The sequence below is a fragment of the Bos indicus x Bos taurus genome, chromosome 17 (assembly GCF_003369695.1).
Source record: "Bos indicus x Bos taurus breed Angus x Brahman F1 hybrid chromosome 17, Bos_hybrid_MaternalHap_v2.0, whole genome shotgun sequence".
Classification (NCBI taxonomy): domain Eukaryota; kingdom Metazoa; phylum Chordata; class Mammalia; order Artiodactyla; family Bovidae; genus Bos; species Bos indicus x Bos taurus.
Genome location: NC_040092.1, coordinates 69711241 through 69731162, shown reverse-complemented (window position 1 = coordinate 69731162; position 19922 = coordinate 69711241). Strand labels below are relative to the sequence as shown.

The 19922-nt window shown below is 38.6% G+C and overlaps 1 protein-coding gene across 2 annotated transcripts; it reads left to right on the top strand.

The window, feature by feature from the left end:
• The first annotated feature begins 107 nt into the window (after positions 1-107).
• On the top strand, positions 108-18792 carry PLRG1 (pleiotropic regulator 1). 2 transcript variants are annotated; one of them, XM_027513500.1, is made up of 16 exons: positions 111-219; positions 2258-2364; positions 2648-2719; positions 3391-3533; positions 5564-5617; positions 6768-6861; positions 7083-7164; positions 8699-8800; positions 9744-9836; positions 13583-13732; positions 13823-13924; positions 14258-14360; positions 15040-15148; positions 16111-16250; positions 16704-16897; positions 17514-18792. In XM_027513500.1, the coding sequence occupies exons 4-16, from the start codon at positions 3404-3406 to the stop codon at positions 17571-17573; spliced, it is 1413 nt and encodes a 470-aa protein (XP_027369301.1). In that variant the 5' UTR covers positions 111-219; positions 2258-2364; positions 2648-2719; positions 3391-3403; the 3' UTR covers positions 17574-18792. The 2 variants fall into 2 exon arrangements, with proteins under 2 accessions (XP_027369300.1, XP_027369301.1); XM_027513499.1 differs by lacking the exon at positions 2648-2719 and having other exon boundaries at positions 108-219.
• The last annotated feature ends 1130 nt before the right edge of the window (positions 18793-19922 follow it).

Below are 19922 nucleotides of genomic sequence, written 5' to 3'. Positions count from 1 at the left end.
CTCCCCAGAGGCGGCCGGAGAAGAAGAGCCCGTCGCTTCACCCCGGAAGGCCTGCGAGCGCCCCGCGCGCCTGCGCGGAACCTTGCGTCACATCCGGCCCAGGAAGCGCAATTCCGGAAGGGGCTGAGCCGAGGTGGCGGCGGTTTCTGTCCTGTTCTCCTGATTCTACTGCTTCTTCCCTGCTGGAGCGCCTGTATAGACGGCAGAGCCATGGTCGAGGTAAAGTGACACTTGGGTGCTCAGGGGCCGTCTGCTTCTGGATTGTTTTTCTTTGGCAGCGGGCGTGGGCGATCGAGGGTTTGGGAGTGTGGAAACTGGAGAGAGTAGTGGCTGCGAGGGGGAGGCTGTTTGGCCGAGACTGGGTGGTCTCGAAAGGTTTTCTGGAGGAAGAGAAGAAGCCGGAGTTGTGAAGTGAAGCGAAAGTCGCTCAGTCGTGCCCGACTCTTTGCTACCCCATGGACTATACAGTCCATGGAATTCTCCAGGCCAGAATACTGAAGTGGGTTGCCTTTCCCTTCTCCAAGGGGATCTTCCCAACTCAGGGATCGAACCCAGGTCTCCCGCATTGCAGGTGGATTCTCTTACCAGCTGAGCCAAAGGGAAGTCCAGGGAATACTGGAGTGGGAGGAGTGGGTAGCCTTTCCCTTCTCCAGCAGATCTTCCCTACTCAGGAATGGAGCCGGGGTCTCCTGCACTGCAGGCGGTTTCTTTACCAACTGAGCTGTAAGGGAAGGCCTTCTAGGCGGGAAGCCTGAGGTGATTACTCCAGTTTTCACGCGGTCCTTGGGTACGGAGTTCGTCACGGTCTTCTTAGGCGGGGCTTTTATTGAACATCGATGTTTGACAACAGGTACTGGCCGTCTGCTGGGTAGAGTCAGTGACTCTGTGTCCTCACTGGTGGTCTCCTCTGGTCTTCACTTTGTCTCCTATTTAAGCTCTTTTCCGGGAAAACCAGCCATTCTTGAATTTTTGCATTTCCCTCTGGTTTGAACTATCATTCTGTTAGCAAGCTCTGTTCATTTTAATCTCAGAATTCTTGGCTCTTTGTCTAGGCCTACTGTCATCACCTGAATTCAGACCGCATCATCTTCCACCAGCGCTAATACATTTGCTTTTAGGTGGTCGGTCTTTTTGCTTCCGCGTTTGTCATCCCTCTCCCTTCCGCACCAAATTGATCTGTTTAAAACCTAAGTTGATCGAGCTTTTCTTGTATGATACTTTAGTGGCCCTGTGTAAAACTAGAGCAAAAATGCACAGTCTTGCAATGGTATAAAAAACAACTTACCGGGACTTTGTCTGTCCTTACAACCTCATCTTCCATCACGAACCCTCCTTTTCACCGAACATATACTATGTTCTACAGCTTCTGTACTGTACATTATGTACTACAGCTTCTGGCAGTATTTCAGTTACAGAATACTTTTGTATATGGCTTTTTCTCCTTGTCTGGATTTTTTTTTTTTTTAATTGATTGATTTTTTTCAGTTTCGCTGGGTCTTCGTTCCTGCGCGTGGGCTTTCTGCCGTTGCAAGGAAGGAGGGGCTACTCTTCTTTACCGTGCGGGACCTTCTCATTGCGGCAGCTTCTCTTTGCCGAGCACAGACTCGAGGCGCACAGGCTCCTGTAGTTGTGGCGCAGGGACTTTAGTTGTTCTGTGGCCTATGGATTCTTCCCCGACCAGGTGGAACCTGTGTCCCCGCTTTGGCAGGCAGATTCTGATCTGCTGTACCATCTGAGAAGTCCTGCCTGAATTGTTCTTACCTCTATTTTGTGCAAGACTGATTCCTTCTCTGCTTAGCTGCCACCTCAGAGAGATCTTCCATAACCAGCCTAAGGTCTTGCTCTGTTTGTCTCAGCCCCCTGCTTGTTTCCTTCATAGCAGTTATTAAAATATGGAGTTACTTACCCTATTTTTATGTTTCCTCTTGAGCACAGGGACGGTGGCTGCCTTTTCATTATTCTGTTGTTAGTTTCTAGCACAATACCTGGCACTCATTTAATAGGAACTCAGTAAATGTGTATTGAACAAGTGACTGATTTCAGGCATCGCTCGGTTGGTAAACCTGGGGCTGTGGCCCAAGAGGAGCTTCCTCCTCTTCCCTGAACTTGACTCCTATAGCTTGTTATAAATAGCTGTGGTGAGTGGTACAAAGTTTTACATATTTAAAGGTGTAAAGTTTATCATTAATTTGCTTCAGTTTAGATTATGGTGTATGTAATTTGTAGCTAGGTATGTAATTACACTCTTTCTTTCTAGGAGGTGCAGAAGCATTCTGTACACACGCTTGTGTTCAGGTCGTTGAAGAGAACCCATGACATGTTTGTGGCTGATAATGGAAAACCTGTGCCTTTGGATGAAGAGAGGTAGGGATAGTTCCTTTTCAATTGCTAGAATGTTTCAACTTTTAATAATGGGGGAAGAGAGCAGGGAGAGGGGAACCTTTAAAAATTAGTGAGTAATACTAACTTTTAGGAGATCTATTAGTAATGAATGATGGTTTGGCATAATTTAAGCTGATTTAACTACTTTTTGGCTTTTTACAGAAAAATTCCCCTTAATTAATTGCATTTTACAAATACCCAGTAATTAGGAGAGTCCCTTTTAGGTGTTATATTTTATAATCAATCACTTTGTATGTGCTTTCAGCTTCCTGCTGCTCTCAGAGCCTTGCTGAGCTGAAATTGTACCTGGCCAGTACTTCTACTCCCATCTTTTCTCGTTAGTATGATGAAGATTCTTGAGTGGTGGCATATTTTTGGTTCTACATCTCCAGCTCCAGTCTGGGATTGCATTATGTGCAGTGTTCCTTCTTTGTCCTTTACCCTTCTTTTAAAATCTACCTAATTACTCAAACAAGCATTTATATTTAATTAACAAAGTGGGCTGTCCTTAAAAGTAGCATAGTACTTGGATTTCTTTGTAAAATACTGAACTAAGTACTGGGATTAGTTTTAATTAGTCTTTCTAGATATATCCAGGAAAGGTTACTATAGAAGCTCTTAACTGTATTTTTACATTTAGACATATAGAAGGGAAGTATATTGACTCTGACATTTTTTAAAGGATATATTAGTTTCTATATATTTTAACATCAGTTAGACCTTCGATAAATCAACATGAAGGTTTTTTATAATTGGTCAACAAACTGAAACATACTCAGCTTAATGGATGCTGTGTGGTAGATTGTGAACAAAGTTTGGAAATGCACTTGGAAATTTTTTAAAATGTTGTTTAACTTTAAAATCTTACCAGAAACGTTTTCTACATTAAGATTAGGCAAGCTTAAGCTATTTAAAAATTTGTGTCCTAGCTATCTATGAATATATTTACATTCATAAATATATTTAAAGTACTCAAGATACATTTTTGTGTTTATAATTTTTAAATAGTCACAAACGGAAAATGGCAATCAAGCTGCGTAATGAATATGGTCCTGTGTTGCATATGCCTACTTCCAAAGAAAATCTTAAAGAGAAAGTCCCTCAGAATGCGTCAGATTCATATGGACACAAACAGTATCCTGCCAATCAAGGTGAGCGTGGTTTTGTCAGAATTGTCAGGATTTAAATGTGAATTTTAAAAATAGAAAAATGAAAATATCTTATTAGTGCTCCTCCTAGAAGGACTTCTTAGAATCACAACCCTATTTAACAGCTATACCAAGATTATAGTAGAAGTCCTGATTTCCTCATAATGAGTGAGATTATTGGTTGGTGGATTTTTTTCCTTACATGAAATTGAAAAACTGTTATGATGATCACAGAGATTCTTAGGATTTGATGATAGTCATCAGTTCAGTTCAGTTCAGTCGCTCAGTCGTGTCCGACTCTTTGCAACCCCATGAATCGCAGCATGCCAGGCCTCCCTGTCCGTCACCAACTCCCGGAGTTCACTCAGACTCACGTCCATCGAGGCAGTGATGCCATCCAGCCATCTCATCCTCTGTCGTGCCCTTCTCCTCCTGCCCCCAATCCCTCCCGGCATCAGAGTCTTTTCCAATGAGTCAACTCTTTGCATGAGGTGGCCAAAGTACTGGAGTTTCAGCTTTAGCATCATTCCCTCCAAAGAAATCCCAGGGCTGATCTCCTTTAGAATGGACTGGCTGGATCTCCTTGCAGTCCAAGGGACTCTCAAGAGTCTTCTCCAACACCACAGTTCAAAAGCATCAATTCTTCGGCGCTCAGCCTTCTTCCCAGTCCAACTCTCACCTCCATACATGACCACAGGAAAAACCATAGCCTTGACTACATGGACCTTTGTTGGCAAAGTAATGTCTTTTGAATATGCTATCTGGGTTGGTCATAAGTTTCCTTCCAAGGAGTAAGCGTCTTTTAATTTCATGGCCACAGTCACCATCTGCAGTGATTTTGGAGCCCAAAATAATAAAATCTGACACTATTTCCACTGTTTCCCCATCTATTTCCCATGAAGTGATGGGACCGGATGCCATGATCTTCGTTTTCTGAATGTTGAGCTTTAAGCCAACTTTTTCACTCTCCTCTCTCACTTTCATCAAGAGGCTTTTGAGTTCCTCTTCACTTTCTGCCATAAGAGTGGTGTCATCTGCATATCTGAGGTTATTGATATTTCTCCTGGCAATCTTGATTCCGGCTTGTGTTTCTTCCAGTCCAGCGTTTCTCGTGATGTACTCTGCATTTAAGTTAAATAAGCACGGTGACAATATACAGCCTTGATGTACTCCTTTTCCTATTTGGAACCAGTCTGTTGCTCCATGTCCAGTTCTAACTGTTGCTTCCTGACCTGCATACAGATTTCTCAAGAGGCAGGTCAGGTGACCACCTGGTATTCCCATCTCTTGAAGAATTTTCCACAGTTTATTGTGATCCACACACTCAAAGGCTTTGGCATAGTCAATAAAGCAGAAATAGATGCTTTTCTGGAACTCTCTTGCTTTTCCCCTGATCCAGCAGATGTTGGCAATTTGATCTCTGGTTCCTCTGCCTTTTCTAAAACCAGCTTGAACATCAGGAAGTTCACGGTTCATGTATTGCTGAAGCCTGGCTTGGAGAATTTTGAGCATTAATTTACTAGCATGTGAGATGAGTGCAACTGTGCGGTAGTTTGAGCATTCTTTGGCATTGCCTTTCTCATAGTGGAGACTAAAGGGAAAATTCCTAACCTGTGGAGAGGGCATCTGTCTGTTTTGGCTATAATTCAGAAAGGTGATATTAAGTACTAAAATCATAGTGAATAAAGATAATCCAGGGTTCCACAAGAAAACCATTTTCTTAGAAGGTAAGCCTGAGTGGATTCTTACTTGCCAGGATGGCCTTTCTATTGCTATTACATTGCTATGTAACAAACTTACAAGCTTTCTTGACCTCACATCAGCAAACGGCCAAGGAAATAGCTGTGTATATGTCTCCAGAAGCCAAAACAAAAATGATCAACTTACCTTATTTCTGAGACTTGATTAGTTGGGAAAATTTAAGAAATCCAGTTGATAATTTAATATTATTTAATTCATTAAAAGAAATAGCATGTGTGTATAAGGTAATTTTGCCATTGATGAATTTTCTTTCTCACTCTTTCTTTTGGTAGGACAAGAAGTTGAATATTTGGTGACAGGTACACATCCGTATCCACCAGGACCTGGTAAGTAAACTGTTATATTTGAAAATGTCTTATGGTCACTTATATTTCCACGAATGAGCCAATAATATGATCCCCATTGCCTGTAGAATATAAGATAAGCTCCATAACCAGATATTCAGGCAGAGCATTTTAGATAAGAATTAACATAAGTTTCATATGCAGTCATTCTGCAAACTAAATTAAGCACCTATTTTTCATCAGTCACTGTGCTAAGAATTCAAAAGACTGCTCTGGGCTAAGACAAGCTTATTACCTGGAGGTTTAGTTAGACACATTAATATCACTAAGCTTATAAAAGTGTTGAAAATGTTCATGTAGAAGCAGGTATGATAGAAACATATCCTGGCTATGTTGTGCGTGTAGAGGAATTAGCACACAAGTAGAGTGGCCACAATCACAGAGTGGAGGACACAAAGCTTAGTATATCTGCTGCTGCTGCTAAGTCGTTTCAGTCGTGTCCAACTCTGTGCGACCCCATAGACGGCAGCCCACCAGGTTCCGCCGTCCCTGGGATTCTCCAGGCAAGAACACTGCAGTGGGTTGCCATTTCCTTCTCCAATGCATGAACGTGAAAAGTGAAAGTGAAGTCGCTCAGTTGTGCCCGACTCTTAGCAACCCCATGGACTGCAGCTTCCAGGCTCTTCCGTCCATGGGATTTTCCAGGCAGAGTACTGGAGTGGGTTGCCTTAGTATATCTAGATTCTAGTAATTTTAGAGGACAGAATTCACCACATTGAAAGTATAGATAAATTAGTGCTTTTTGTTGTAGGAATTTACATTTACCCTTGGAAACACTCTGTTAGTATTTGGGGAATTGCTTAATTTTTATATTTGAAAGTAGTATCCTAAGATAATAGAGATTTAACTATTATGTATTAAATTTAACTACTATGTTGGGCTATGTTCATATCAAACTATTTTGATTAAATGTGTGAGATAAATTTGAGATATACATTGAGCAATATTTATTATAGAAGAGTTAAAAACAAAAGGCCTGCAAAATATAATAAAAATTTTTATAATATCACCATCTGGAGATAATTAACATTTCCTTTTTGGCATGTCTTACTCCAGTTTTTTATTGTAAATGCATATAAATGAAAGCAAAGATAGATACTAAAAATAGTTGATTTTTTTCTAATTTTAACAGGGGTTGCTTTGACAGCAGACACTAAGATCCAAAGAATGCCAAGTGAATCAGCTGCACAGTCCTTAGCTGTGGCATTACCTGCTTCTCAAGCCAGGTAGGAAATATGCTTCTAAATTACAAAGATTTTGAAAGCATAGTTTACTGCTTTAACATTTTTTTCTCATATTTAAATTTGTTTCTTTGTAATTATGTATTATGTGACATTTTCCTTTACCAGTGCTTACAAAAACTTTTTAAAAAAGAGTCAGTCCTGCAGATGAAGTGACTGGAGGCATTGCTTACTTACAGTGTGCCGGTTCTTTTCATTTTCCTCAGAGCTGATGCAAATCGTCCTGTGCCTGCTGGCGGTGAATACCGGCACCCCGGGGCTCCTGACCGTGCGCAGCCTGCAGGGGCGGTGAGTCTGTGTCGAATCTTGCCGTGCTGCGGGTTTCTGACTGTGGAGCATACTGCCTGTGTCCCTTTACTCTGAAGAGTCTCACCTGAAATGTTAAATGAATGAACATTTTCCTTGGAATTTTTCAAGTAAATAGCAGCCTAAAAGTGAAAGTGTTAGTTGCTCAGTCCTGTCCGACCCTTTGTGACCCCAGGGACTGTAGCCCTCCAGGCACCTCTGCCCAAGGAATTTTCCAGGCAATAATACTGGAATGGGTTGCCATTCTCTTCTCCATGGGATCTTCCCAACCCAGGTATTGAACCCAGGTCTCCTGCAGTAGCAGGCAGACTCTTCCTGAGCTCATTGTTAATATTTCATAGCCCTAAAATTTAAGTTGCTAGTGAACTGACAAAAGAAGTTTTATTAATCGTGTGTCTTACTTGCATGTTGGGCGTGACAGTTATTTTGATGAGGATACTGTGATGTTGCTGTTTGTTACCCAGTATTAAAAATACAAGCACTGTTGTTCTGAAGCTTGTATTAGTATGTGTTAGATGTGAAGTGTCTTTTATTAAGCTCTCAGTTGGTTTATCCTGTTTGAGTTGAGTGCTATTGGCATTATAGTATTCATAGGCTATACAACTAGTATTTTATAAATGAGCATTTAAAAATATATAATTTATCTGTAAGTAAGTGGCAGCTGTTGTTACCAATGAAAGTAGTTGTAGAAAGAATAACTAAAAATGCAGTTTGCTTCATTATGCTGTCACTTGACATAAGTACAGGCCTTACTTCCTCAGTTTGTTGTGCAGTTGCTTTATGAAGTGAGTAAATTTGTAGTCCTCCCACCACATTTTTCTTTAGCCTCCATTCACAGGATCTTCCCAGACTTTCTGCCTGCTTGGGATATAACGTAAGCCTCTTGAGCACAGGCGGTTTACAGACTTCAGTATTTTTTGGATGGGATGCTAGCAGTAGATGGTTATATCAGCTAGTATACCCTTATATAGTCTTGAAATACTTTTGTAGGAGATAAATAGAAGGAACTTTCAATCTCCTTTGTAATATTAGATCAATAATGTTAAAATGTGACAAAGGCAGTGGCATTAATCCACTTACAGTTGCTTAAAAATTGAAGTTTATGTTGAGCACTAACCACTCTGTCATAGTCCTCAGAATCGCTCTATGGGGCAGTTGCTGTTATTTCCATTTTACTAATGAGGCACAGAAATGACTTAATTTCTTACCTCAGGTCTTCAGCTGGTAATGGACAGAATTGGGTTTTGAACCCATGCACAGTGATATGTGCTTTCAATGCTAAGGTTTTGCCTCATGAGATTTTTTTGTGTTTTAAAGTCAAACTTAACAAACAGAACATATAGTTCGGATTGGAAGTCTTAGACTCATTTTCTGGGTATGCAAATATTTTTCAGCTTTCCTTTAAGGAAAAAAAAACCTTTCATAAATCCCCTCTTTGACTTTCCATTTTAGAATTGATAACATGAAATTGTAGATAGGATGTCTTTAATAATAATGTAATCTTTTCCTTATCTAGGTTGTTATGGAGGGTAGCAATGCCAAGAACTCTGCACTGATGGCTAAAAAAGCCCCTACAATGCCAAAACCCCAGTGGCACCCACCCTGGAAACTCTACAGAGTGAGTGACCCTGTCTGTCATTGCACTACAGAAACATGATCACTGCTTTCCAGTTAAACAAGAGCCAAGGGCTAGAATAAAGAGGAAACAGTGACTATATGACAGCTGGTAGTTTGGGGTTGGGGGGAAGGGGGTTAGGCACTATCTTAAAAGATATCTTGGAAAGTAAACTTCATTAAGTAGAAGTTATATACTTATATTTTGTATAAAATGTAGTATAAAATATTGATGAAAGCTCCTGAATGGAGAGCACACAAAATAAATTTAGGAATGTGTTTGAGGTGTCTTTATGAAGGTCAAGGAGAAAATCAATGCATCAGGACATTTCAAATGTACCAAATATTAAGTAAAATGTAAATAGTAGGAAACAGACAGCTGTACATGTCACCAGACTATAGAATAGACTTTCTTTTGGTGTATAGATCTAATAAATCTTAAAGGTTATAAACTTGGTTAGCCACTACCACAATCTGGATAATTAGAACTTCTATCAATTCACACATACCCCTGGGCTGTTTTTTATAGTCACACCCTTCCCTACCCTGCCAGCCTTTCATCTGTTTTCTATCATTATAGTTGTGCTTTTCAGTTGTATCGTAAATTCAGTATATATCTTTTGGGGCTGAGTTTCTTCACTCAGCTTACTGCATTTAGATTCATCTAAGTTGTTGCATGTATTAATGCATTCCTTCTTATTGTCAAGCAGTAATCCATTGTATAGATATACCACAGTTTGTATATTCATCCATTCACCAGTTGAAGATAATTTAACACTTATCTTAAAATCTAATTAGCAGTTAATCTTATAAACTTATCATTTGAGGATAGGGGTAGGGCAAGTCAGATTGGATGAAATTTAACCCAAGCATGATGACTTGAAATTGAATCAGCTTTAGTTTATGTATAGTGAGCTTGCTCATTCTGTCTTTTTTCCTTAATACAGGTGATCAGTGGGCATCTTGGCTGGGTTCGATGTATTGCTGTCGAACCTGGAAATCAGTGGTTTGTTACTGGATCTGCTGACAGAACTATAAAGGTAATAAAAAAAGAAGAAAAAAGTAAATATGACTTTTTGTTTGCCATGTAATTTTAATGTGTTTTAAGTTATTTCCTCTGGGTAACTGCTGTTGTAGTTCTCTGATTTGTAGACCTGAGTGTGCAGTAAAATTTATTGCCTGTTAAAATAATTTGTACCAGTTAAATGTCCCAAATAAGTATCTGTTTGAGAAAGTGGTATTTAAACAACAGTTTTTTTCCAGATAGTGCATGCTGACTATCTCCAAGTAATTCCTTCATATTTTTTCCCCTTCTGATTACAAAATTAAAGCAGGCTTATCTATTAAAAAGTGTGGAAAATGTTAAGGAGAATAAAAGAATGTAGACCCATACATAATCCTATTACTGTCAGATATTTGAATAAATTTATTTTTAACTTCTCTGTGTATGTGTATCTGCATTTTCTTCTGAGCATTTTTCCTGTGGTTATAAATGTGTATCTTTTAAACATTCATGTTCAAATATGTAATTCTGTCCCAGGTTTTTTTTCACTTAAGTGAAAGTGAAAGTCACTCAGTTGTGTCTGAGTCTTTGAGACCCCATGGACTATACAGTCCATGGAATTCTCCCGGCCAGAATACTGGAGTGGGTAGCCGTTCCCTTCTTCAGGGGATCTTCCCAACCCAGGAATCAACCTGTGTTTCTTACGTCTCCTGCATTGGCAGGCGAGTTCTTTACCACTAGTGCTACCTGGGAAGCCCCATATACATGTGTGTGTGTATACATGTATATATGTGAATGGTTTATTACAGGATATTGAATATAGTTCCCTGAGCCATATATTAGGACCTTGTTGTCTGTCAGTTCTATATATACTAGTTTGCATCTCTGAATCCCAAACTGCCTATCCACCCCTCCTCTGAACATCTTTTTAAGTGCTTCTATAGTATTGTTATCATTGGATACGCTGTAGTCTGTTTTCCTACTGTTGAACATTAAAGTTTTTTAGCTTCCTCATTTTTAACTATCATAAGCAATGCTTTTGTGTAATTAGTGTGGGCCTAAAGCTTTTTCAAATAGCTTTACAAATAGCTGTGAAAACAAGAGAAGCAAAAATCAAAGGAGAAAAGGAAAGATATAAGCATCTGAATGCAGAGTTCCAAGGACTAGCAAGAAGAGATAAGAAAGCCTTCCTCAGTGATCAATGCAAAGAAATAGAGGAAAACAACAGAGTGGGAAAGACTAGAGATCTCTTCAAGAAAATTAAAAATACCAAGAGAACATTTCATGCAAAGATGGGCTCAATAAAGGACAGAAATGGTATGGACCCAACAGAAGCAGAAGATATTAAGAAGGGATGGCAAGAATACACAGAAGAACTGTACAAAAAAGATCTTCACGACCCAGATAATCACAATGTTGTGATCACTGACCTAGAGCCAGACATCCTGGAATGTGAAGTCAAGTGGGCCTTAGAAAGCATCACTAAAAACAAAGCTAGTGGAGGTGATGGAATTCCAATTGAGCTATTCCAAATCCTGAAAGATGATGCTGTGAAAGTGCTGCACTCAATATGTCAGCACGTTTGGAAAACTCAGCAGTGGCCACAGGACTGGAAAAGGTCAGTTTTCATTCCAATCCCAAAGAAAGGCAGTGCCAAAGAATGCTCAAACTACCGCACAATTGCACTCATCTCATACGCTAGTAAAGTAATGCTCAAAATTCTCCAAGCCAGGCTTCAGCAATACATGAACTGTGAACTGCCTGATGTTCAAGCTGGTTTTAGAAAAGGCAGAGGAACCAGAGATCAAATTGCCAACATCCACTGGATCATCAAAAAAGCAAGAGAGTTCCAGAAAAACATCTATTTCTGCTTTATTGACTATGCCAAAGCCTTTGACTGTGTGGATCACAATAAACTGTGGAAAATTCTGAAAGAGATTGGAATACCAGACCACCTGACCTACCTCTTGAGAAACCTATATGCAGGTCAGGAGGCAACAGTTAGAACTGGACATGGAACAACAGACTGGTTCCAAATAGGAAAAGGAGTTCATCAAGGCTGTATATTGTCACCCTGCTTATTTAACTTCTATGCAGAGTACATCATGAGAAACGCTGGGCTGGAAGAAGCACAAGCTGGAATCAAAATTGCCAGGAGAAGTATCAATAACCTCAGATATGCAGATGACACCACTCTTATGGCAGAAAGTGAAGAGGAACTAAAGAGCCTCTTGATGAGAGTGAAAGTGGAGAGTGAAAAAGTTGGCTTAAAGCTCAACATTCAGAAAACAAAGATCATGGCATCCGGTCCCATCACTTCATGGGAAATAGATGGGGAAACAGTGGAAACAGTGTCAGACTTTATTTTTTGGGGCTCCAAAATCACTGCAGATGGTGATTGCAGCCATGAAATTAAAAGACGCTTACTCCTTGGAAAAAAAATTATGACCAACCTAGATAGCATATTGAAAAGCAGAGACATTACTTTGGCAACAAAGGTCCGTCTAGTCAAGGCTATGGTTTCTCCTGTGGTCATGTATGGATGTGAGAATTGGACTATAAAGAAAGCTGAGCGCCGAAGAATTGATGCTTTTGAACTGTGGTGTTGGAGAAGACTCTTGAGAGTCCCTTGGACTGCAAGGAGATGCAACCAGTCCATCCTGAAGGAGATCAGCCCTGGGATTTCTTTGGAGGGAATGATGCTAAAGCTGAAACTCCAGTACTTTGGCCACCTCATGCAAAGAGTTGACTCATTGGAAAGACTCTGATGCTGGGAGAGATTGGGGGCAGGAGGAGAAGGGGATGACAGAGGATGAGATGGCTGGATGGCATCACCGACTCGATGGACGTGAGTTTGAGTGAACTCCGGGAGATGGTGATGGACAAGGAGGCCTGGCGTCCTGGGATTCATGGGGTCGCAAAGAGTCGGATACGACTGAGCAACTGAACTGAAAGCTTTTTCTGTATTTTAAATTTTCTCTATTGTTTTTTCTGTATTTTCTGTATTGCTTTGTTATAGTTTGCCAGAAAAAGTATTAAAAGGTCAGACATTCTTGAAGTTGATACCCAAAAGTTAAATTATTTTCCAAAATGGGTGAATTGATGCTTGCAGAATGTGAGAGAATCCTTTTCAGGACATTACTTATGTTTCTTTAAAAATACCTATGAATATGATGGGCTCCCCTGGTGGCTCAGCGGTAAAGAATCCGCCTGCACTGCAGGAAATGTGGGTTTGATCCCAGAGTTGGGAAGATCCCCTGGAGGAGGGCATAGCAACCCAGTCCAGTTTCTCGCCTGGAGAATCCCATGGACAGAGGAGCCTGGCAGGCCACAGACCATAGGGTCACAAAGAGTTGAACATGACTGAAGCAACTTAACATGCTAGTATAAGTAGAAATGAATATCTAATCTTTAAAAAAGAAAACTGTATATTAAATTTGTAGTAAGGTTGAACTTTTTAATACTTTATTTGCTACTTTTCAGGATTTCTTTTTAAGTTGATGCCATCCTTGACTAATTTAATACCTCAGTATTCATTCTTTGGCTCAATACCCTTTATATATTAAGAACTTTTTGTCATCTATGCAAATACTTTCCCAGTTTGAGCATGCCTTTTAATTCTCTTTCTCCTGCTTTTATTTTTGGTGATGGGGTTATTTTGCAAACTTTTATATTTTTATATGTTTTTATCTTTCACTTTTGATGACAATTTTAACATTAAGATTCTAAAAATTTGCTTTGAAATAATCAGCAAGAGTAAAATTAAGTATTTTTTGATTGCAGATTTGGGACTTGGCTAGTGGCAAGTTGAAACTGTCGTTAACTGGGCACATAAGCACAGTACGTGGTGTGATAGTGAGCACGAGGAGCCCGTACCTGTTCTCCTGTGGAGAAGACAAGCAAGTCAAATGCTGGGATCTCGAGTATAATAAGGTATGTGTGGAGCTGAGGACTGAAAGCATCATGAGCCCCTATTTATCTTCCCAGTTACAGATATGTTAACTCTCCTCCCTTCTTTTTTAGGTTATAAGGCACTATCATGGACATCTGAGTGCCGTGTACGGCTTGGATTTGCACCCAACCATCGATGTGCTGGTGACCTGTAGCCGAGACTCAACCGCACGGGTAAGTGGACTGGAGCCCATCTGTGCATACACTGCTCCCTGCAGGGTGCGATCCTGAGGTCCGTGTTTCTGGATAGAGAATTTCAAGATCCTTACTTTGACCCGTCAGTACCCCACCTAGTCTTCATCCCCAGCTCTGTGGCCTCACCATGTCCACTGTTGGGTGGACCTGCCCCTGAAATGTGACAGGTTATTTCATTTACACACTTTCTTCATTCTGTTCAGACAGGTCGACACAGTTTTCTAGTAGTTCCCATGCTTGAATTGATCTTGTTACTTGCCTGAAGATGGGAATACCTGTTTTCATTGATGGTATTGTGTGCTGTTTTTATAGATTTGGGATGTGAGAACTAAAGCCAGTGTACACACATTATCTGGACATACTAATGCAGTGGCTACAGTGAGGTGTCAGGCTGCGGAACCACAAATTATCACTGGTATGATCCGTACTTTTCAAGTTTACGGTATATTCATATCAGCGTGCATTATGATTATATACTTTTCATATTTACTGTGATTCTTGCTTTGTGTTGTATATTCAGTGTTTCTGTGTGCACTTGAAATTTATTGTGGTAACATTTAATTCTGTTTTTATGTCATAAGTTTTATATATCATAGAATCTTTGTATCATGTAATGTCTGACTAGAAAGTAGTGCTATTAGATACAACTAAGTGCTGTTTTATAGTTTCAAAATTAGCAGTCTAAGAAATTAATGTTAGAAGACGCAGTACCCCGGACTTTTAGAACTGATTTGAGTCTTGCTTTGCTTCAAACATGGTTAATAGCAATGAATCTTTAAGACTAGAAAATAATTCCTTCCCTTGTTTTATTTAAATAATCATTAGAGTTTTTGCCTTCCTCTCCACTAGGGAATAACATTATGTATTTGTTTTCACGTTTGTTCTGGCTCTTCAGATGACAGTGTACTAAGCATTTATTACATTTAAGAATTAAAATCAACCAAATATTTTGAAAGTATAGAAAGCAATTAGTCAAAGATTGATACAACTTTCGTTCCATATATATGTGTCTGTAGAAGAATGCTTCAGGTTTTATTATATTTAACTCTTGCATTCTTTTTTTCTGGTCTGTATTTTGGGGATTCTCCTTACAGGAAGCCATGATACTACTATACGATTATGGGATTTGGTGGCTGGAAAAACAAGAGTCACATTAACAAATCACAAAAAATCAGTCAGAGCTGTGGTTTTACATCCAAGACAGTAAGTCTGTTTTCCTAAGTAGCTTCTCTTCTTCCTCAATTCTTAGTATAATTCAGAAATAGCAAAATTAGTACTACTTTGGTAGTCATTTAGTCATTTTTCAGACCTGTTCCATTTATGAGCTTGCATTTCCTTTATTTTCCTTGTGAAGTATTTTTCTTGTCCTCCATAAGATGAAGAAAACTTTCTACATGGTGAAAAATGATGTCAAATGAGATAATACAAATAAATCATGGTGACAGGCTGCATGTCGTAATGGAAGCTAATAGTCGCTAGATTTAATGTTTTGGACAAAAATACTATTGGACACTGGACTAAACATAGAATAGTTAATTTCATAATGAAAAAATTAATATACATAGGAAAAAAATAGTAGGTATCATGAACATTATTCACAGAGAGATGGAGCATAACATCACAACCTGCTGTCTGTAAAACCCTGTCCCCTGGCACTCCCAAGGTCACTCGTCTCCTGCCTCGCCTCCCTCCCCACCTTCCCTGCCTTTATCTTGTCTCCTCCTTCCGATCCCTGTCTCCCTCACTCCCTTTCTTCCTCTCCCTGACTCCCTTCTCTCTTCCTCTCTTTCTCTTACTTCTTCTTTCTCTCTTCTTCTGGCTTTCTCTCTCGCTTTCTCCAAAACACTTACATCACCCCTTGCCCTTCATGTGAGTTTAGGGGGTTGTATGTTTATTGCTTTAGCTCAGTGTAGAGCACTGGGGAAATGAGAGGAGAATATAACTTCAATCTAGGACTTATACATTTAAAGTAATTTAGAAATCTGATATAAGTTGGAACAGATCTTTTTGTCTTGATATTTTTATCTTGGTATGATGATAATATTTTGCCAAAACTACATAGATTCTGATGATACATGCAAAATGTAGCCATAATAAGATTTTTTTTTAAATCCACATTGTATTTAACTTTGTTTACTTTATTATTAATTCTTTTCTTATTTCAGTTACACATTTGCATCTGGTTCTCCAGATAACATAAAACAGTGGAAATTCCCCGATGGAAGTTTCATTCAAAATCTTTCTGGTCACAATGCTATTATTAACACATTGACAGTAAATTCTGATGGAGTGCTTGTATCTGGAGGTAAAGTATTTTTATGATAAATATGTTTTAGTCTATTTTTTTTTAGCGAATAAAATTTCTAAGTCATTACACTGACGTATTAGAATAGAACTTGCCTGTTTAACATGTGTATTCATGCAAATTCATAATACATATAGCATATTTCATAGTTCAGTTCTCTTTAAGTTCCCACATTGATAAATCTAAGTTAAGGATTTATGCCAGAAATCATCTAAAGTTTGGTTGTGTGTTTTGAAGTTGAATGTCATTTTGTGATGCTTTTTGAGATCTATAATAAATTCTGAATTAAGCACAAATGAAAGTAGACAAATTGATGTTAAGAGGAGCTTAAGTGCCTGTGTATTATATATCTTTATAACTCCATGGTGCTTGGCTGAGGATGGGTCCTTAATAAGTGTTTGTCAGGCTGAACTGTTGAGGGGACACTTGGTCTAACCTGTCTTTCCCTTTAAGCTGACAATGGCACTATGCATCTCTGGGACTGGAGAACTGGCTACAATTTCCAGAGGGTTCACGCAGCAGTGCAGCCTGGGTCTTTGGACAGTGAGTCAGGAATATTTGCTTGTGCTTTCGATCAGTCTGAAAGTCGATTACTAACTGCTGAAGCTGATAAAACCATAAAAGTGTACAAAGAGGATGATACAGCAGTAAGTTCTGTATTTCATAGATATTTTAAAGTAGAATAAATCAGCTTTACCAATTTTCCAGGCATTTTCTCATTTTAAAGCTATTGAAATTATCAGGAGAGGAAATAATCTTCATAATACTAAAACATTTGTCATGCTGAATAGTGTCTGCTCATAGATTGTTGCATTGGTTTCATTGATGAAGCAAATCTGTAGATAGTTTTGATTTTATCTCAACTTTGCTTATTAGAGTTATTAAGAAAATCTTACCCTAAGAATAACAGCAAAAAAATAGATTGCTATGCAAATTAATTCTAGAATCAGAATCTTAGGTGTTACTAGAATATCTAGAAACCATTAGATTTAAAATGAAGCACCATGAACTGAATTTGTAGCAAATGCATTCATCCTTTATTAGATATTAAATATTATTTATCTTAATATTTATTAGATAATAAATAATCAGGTAATGCCAAAAGTTTGTCACCTATCTTAAAATTGTTAAAGAACTGCTATATGTATAATGCCAAGTAATATAATTTAGAATAAGTGCCTTATTTTTGTTAGAAAGGAACTTATTAAATATGAAGGAGATCAGTAATACTTTGTTTTAACTTACTTACTTTTCTGTTTTTAGACAGAAGAAACTCATCCAGTCAGCTGGAAGCCAGAAATTATCAAGAGAAAGAGATTTTGATGTGTTCATTGTGGTTGCAGTTTTTGTTTTTTTGTTTCTTTTTAGCTTGGCCTTGATGAGAATATCCAGTCATTTGTGCTCTGGCTAGGAATATAAAGCAAAAACTCATGCTTGAATCATTGCATTTTCATATTTTACAATGAACTGTCCTCCCCCATGTTTTTATTTCTAAAATTAACAGTTTGAGATCCTAGAAAGTAAGATGTAGATATCAAGCATATGTGAGTTTTTTGACTATAACTATCCTAAACAGAATGATTTGCCACTTCTATTAAAACACACCCCTTTTTTTTTAACTTACAAAACTGCTTACTTTAGTAGGACATGTTTTGAGGGGAGTAATCTTTCTCTTAAACCCTTAAATACTGGTATCTGTGATTGATATTTTGGGATTAAAGGATTTTTAAGTCTTATGTATGTTTATCTCACCAACAGTTTTTGAGCACATGTTCTGCAAAGTTCTGCACTAGGTACTATTCAGAAAGTATACAGATAAAATGTATCTGTCCTTTAAGACTTCCACTTTTAGCAGCTTACTACAGAAATACTATCATAGAAGTGCCAGTGAAAAACCAGGATAACACAGAGGAAAAGCCCATTTTTTTTCCTTGGGAATGATTGTGGAAGACTTCATGGAGTCATTGGTGTTTGAGCTGAGTCTTGAGAGGTCACAGAAAGAAAGGGTATTCTAAGGCAAGGTGTGAACTCAAAAACCAGGCATTCAAGAGGTGTATGTTCCAGGAACAGAGAGCTGTCTGCTGCACTTGAATGAGAACAGCTGTAGGGAAAGCTTGTGTTTTGAGTTTCAGTTTTATTCCACAAGCAGTAGGTTACCAATATAGGTATCAAACCCTGGAGAAGTAACTGGAGATACCAATTGTTTGAAGCTATACTGAGGATTGCAGTCTTTTGCAGAGACTCCATAGAAAAGTTTAAGTTTTTGATGCCTGTGCCTCTATCCTTAGGATCCTCATGCCCTATCAGTCAAGAAAATTTATCACACTTTACTTTCTATAGTTAGAAAACACAATTATAAGAACAATCAGTTTATAGTTTCAAATGAAGAAATTAAACCATAATTTTGAATAAGGATTTCCAAATATATGTGTCCCATCTTGCATGCTGTAGGTGGGAATGTAGTTGTTAAGCCTTTAGGGAGGGTAGTTTTCCAGAGTATATTGAAAATGCTTGGAATCTTTGGCCAACTCTTCATTAGAAATGAAATTACTAGGAAACTGCCTAATATGAATAATCTGACAAGTGTACACAGCAAGTTCATTTCACCTTTGTTCTTTAATTAAAACTAGCCCAGATGTCCGTTATAACAATAAGGGCTTAATATATTATGGTATTTTCAGTTTCTCTCCATAAAAAGTGAGAAATATCTCTGGAATAATAAGATGTCCAAATTTTACTGTTATATGAAAAAGGAAGTTGTACAAGCATTTTTTTTGATAACTTGTTAATGTTCTAAAAAATAATAGGAAAGTAACACCACATTGTTATCAGTGGCTTTGTGAGAGTGGAATTATGGGAGAACTTTCATGATTGGCTTCATATATTTCTATAATGTTTTAATTTTCTATAAGCATGTATTTTGTAAACTTAAATAAAAAAAAAAAAAAAAACCCACGGCACTTGCATCCCTGAGAGATGAATTATGCCTTCCAACAGAAGAAAGATCATAGAGGTGAATACTGTCCACAGCCTGGTCCAAAAGACAAGGAGAAACGGTTAGAACAAGGAGGTGAGGATGATATAGCCCTTGTCATCCTGCCTAGCAAAGCTTCCGCTTACTCTGCTTGTTAGACACAAGTATCAAATTCTGAAGAGCATGAGAAAAATCCATTTCCCCGATTCATGCTGTTCTGTATTGTGGTGCTGTTGAATCTTCTTGCAGAAAGTTTCCACCATGTATGGTCACGAACCTCATGAAATCTTAAGCAGGATTTCTTGTGTGTGCCTTTGTTCTTTGTATTTACTTGGCAAAACCTCAACCCAAGTTAAACCTGAACCTTCCTGTGCCTAGGCCCTGAGTACACTCAAGAACCTGTAAAATGTTAGCGAGACAACTGTGCTAGCTGAACTCATTTTTGATTTATGAGCACACACCATATGTAAGCCATCAGCAGTGACCACACTCATTTCTACAAATAAAATTACACCTTCTTTTCCAAAGGATGAACTACCCACCTACTAACAACTCTGTTGAGTATGTATACAATTACTGCCTTATACTCTTGCCTACTCAAGAACTTAACTTTCATAATTAACCCCTTTCTTTTTTGCAGCATAAATTCCCTTTTTGTCAAATGATGCTCATCAACAAGTATGTTGTAATTTAAATAA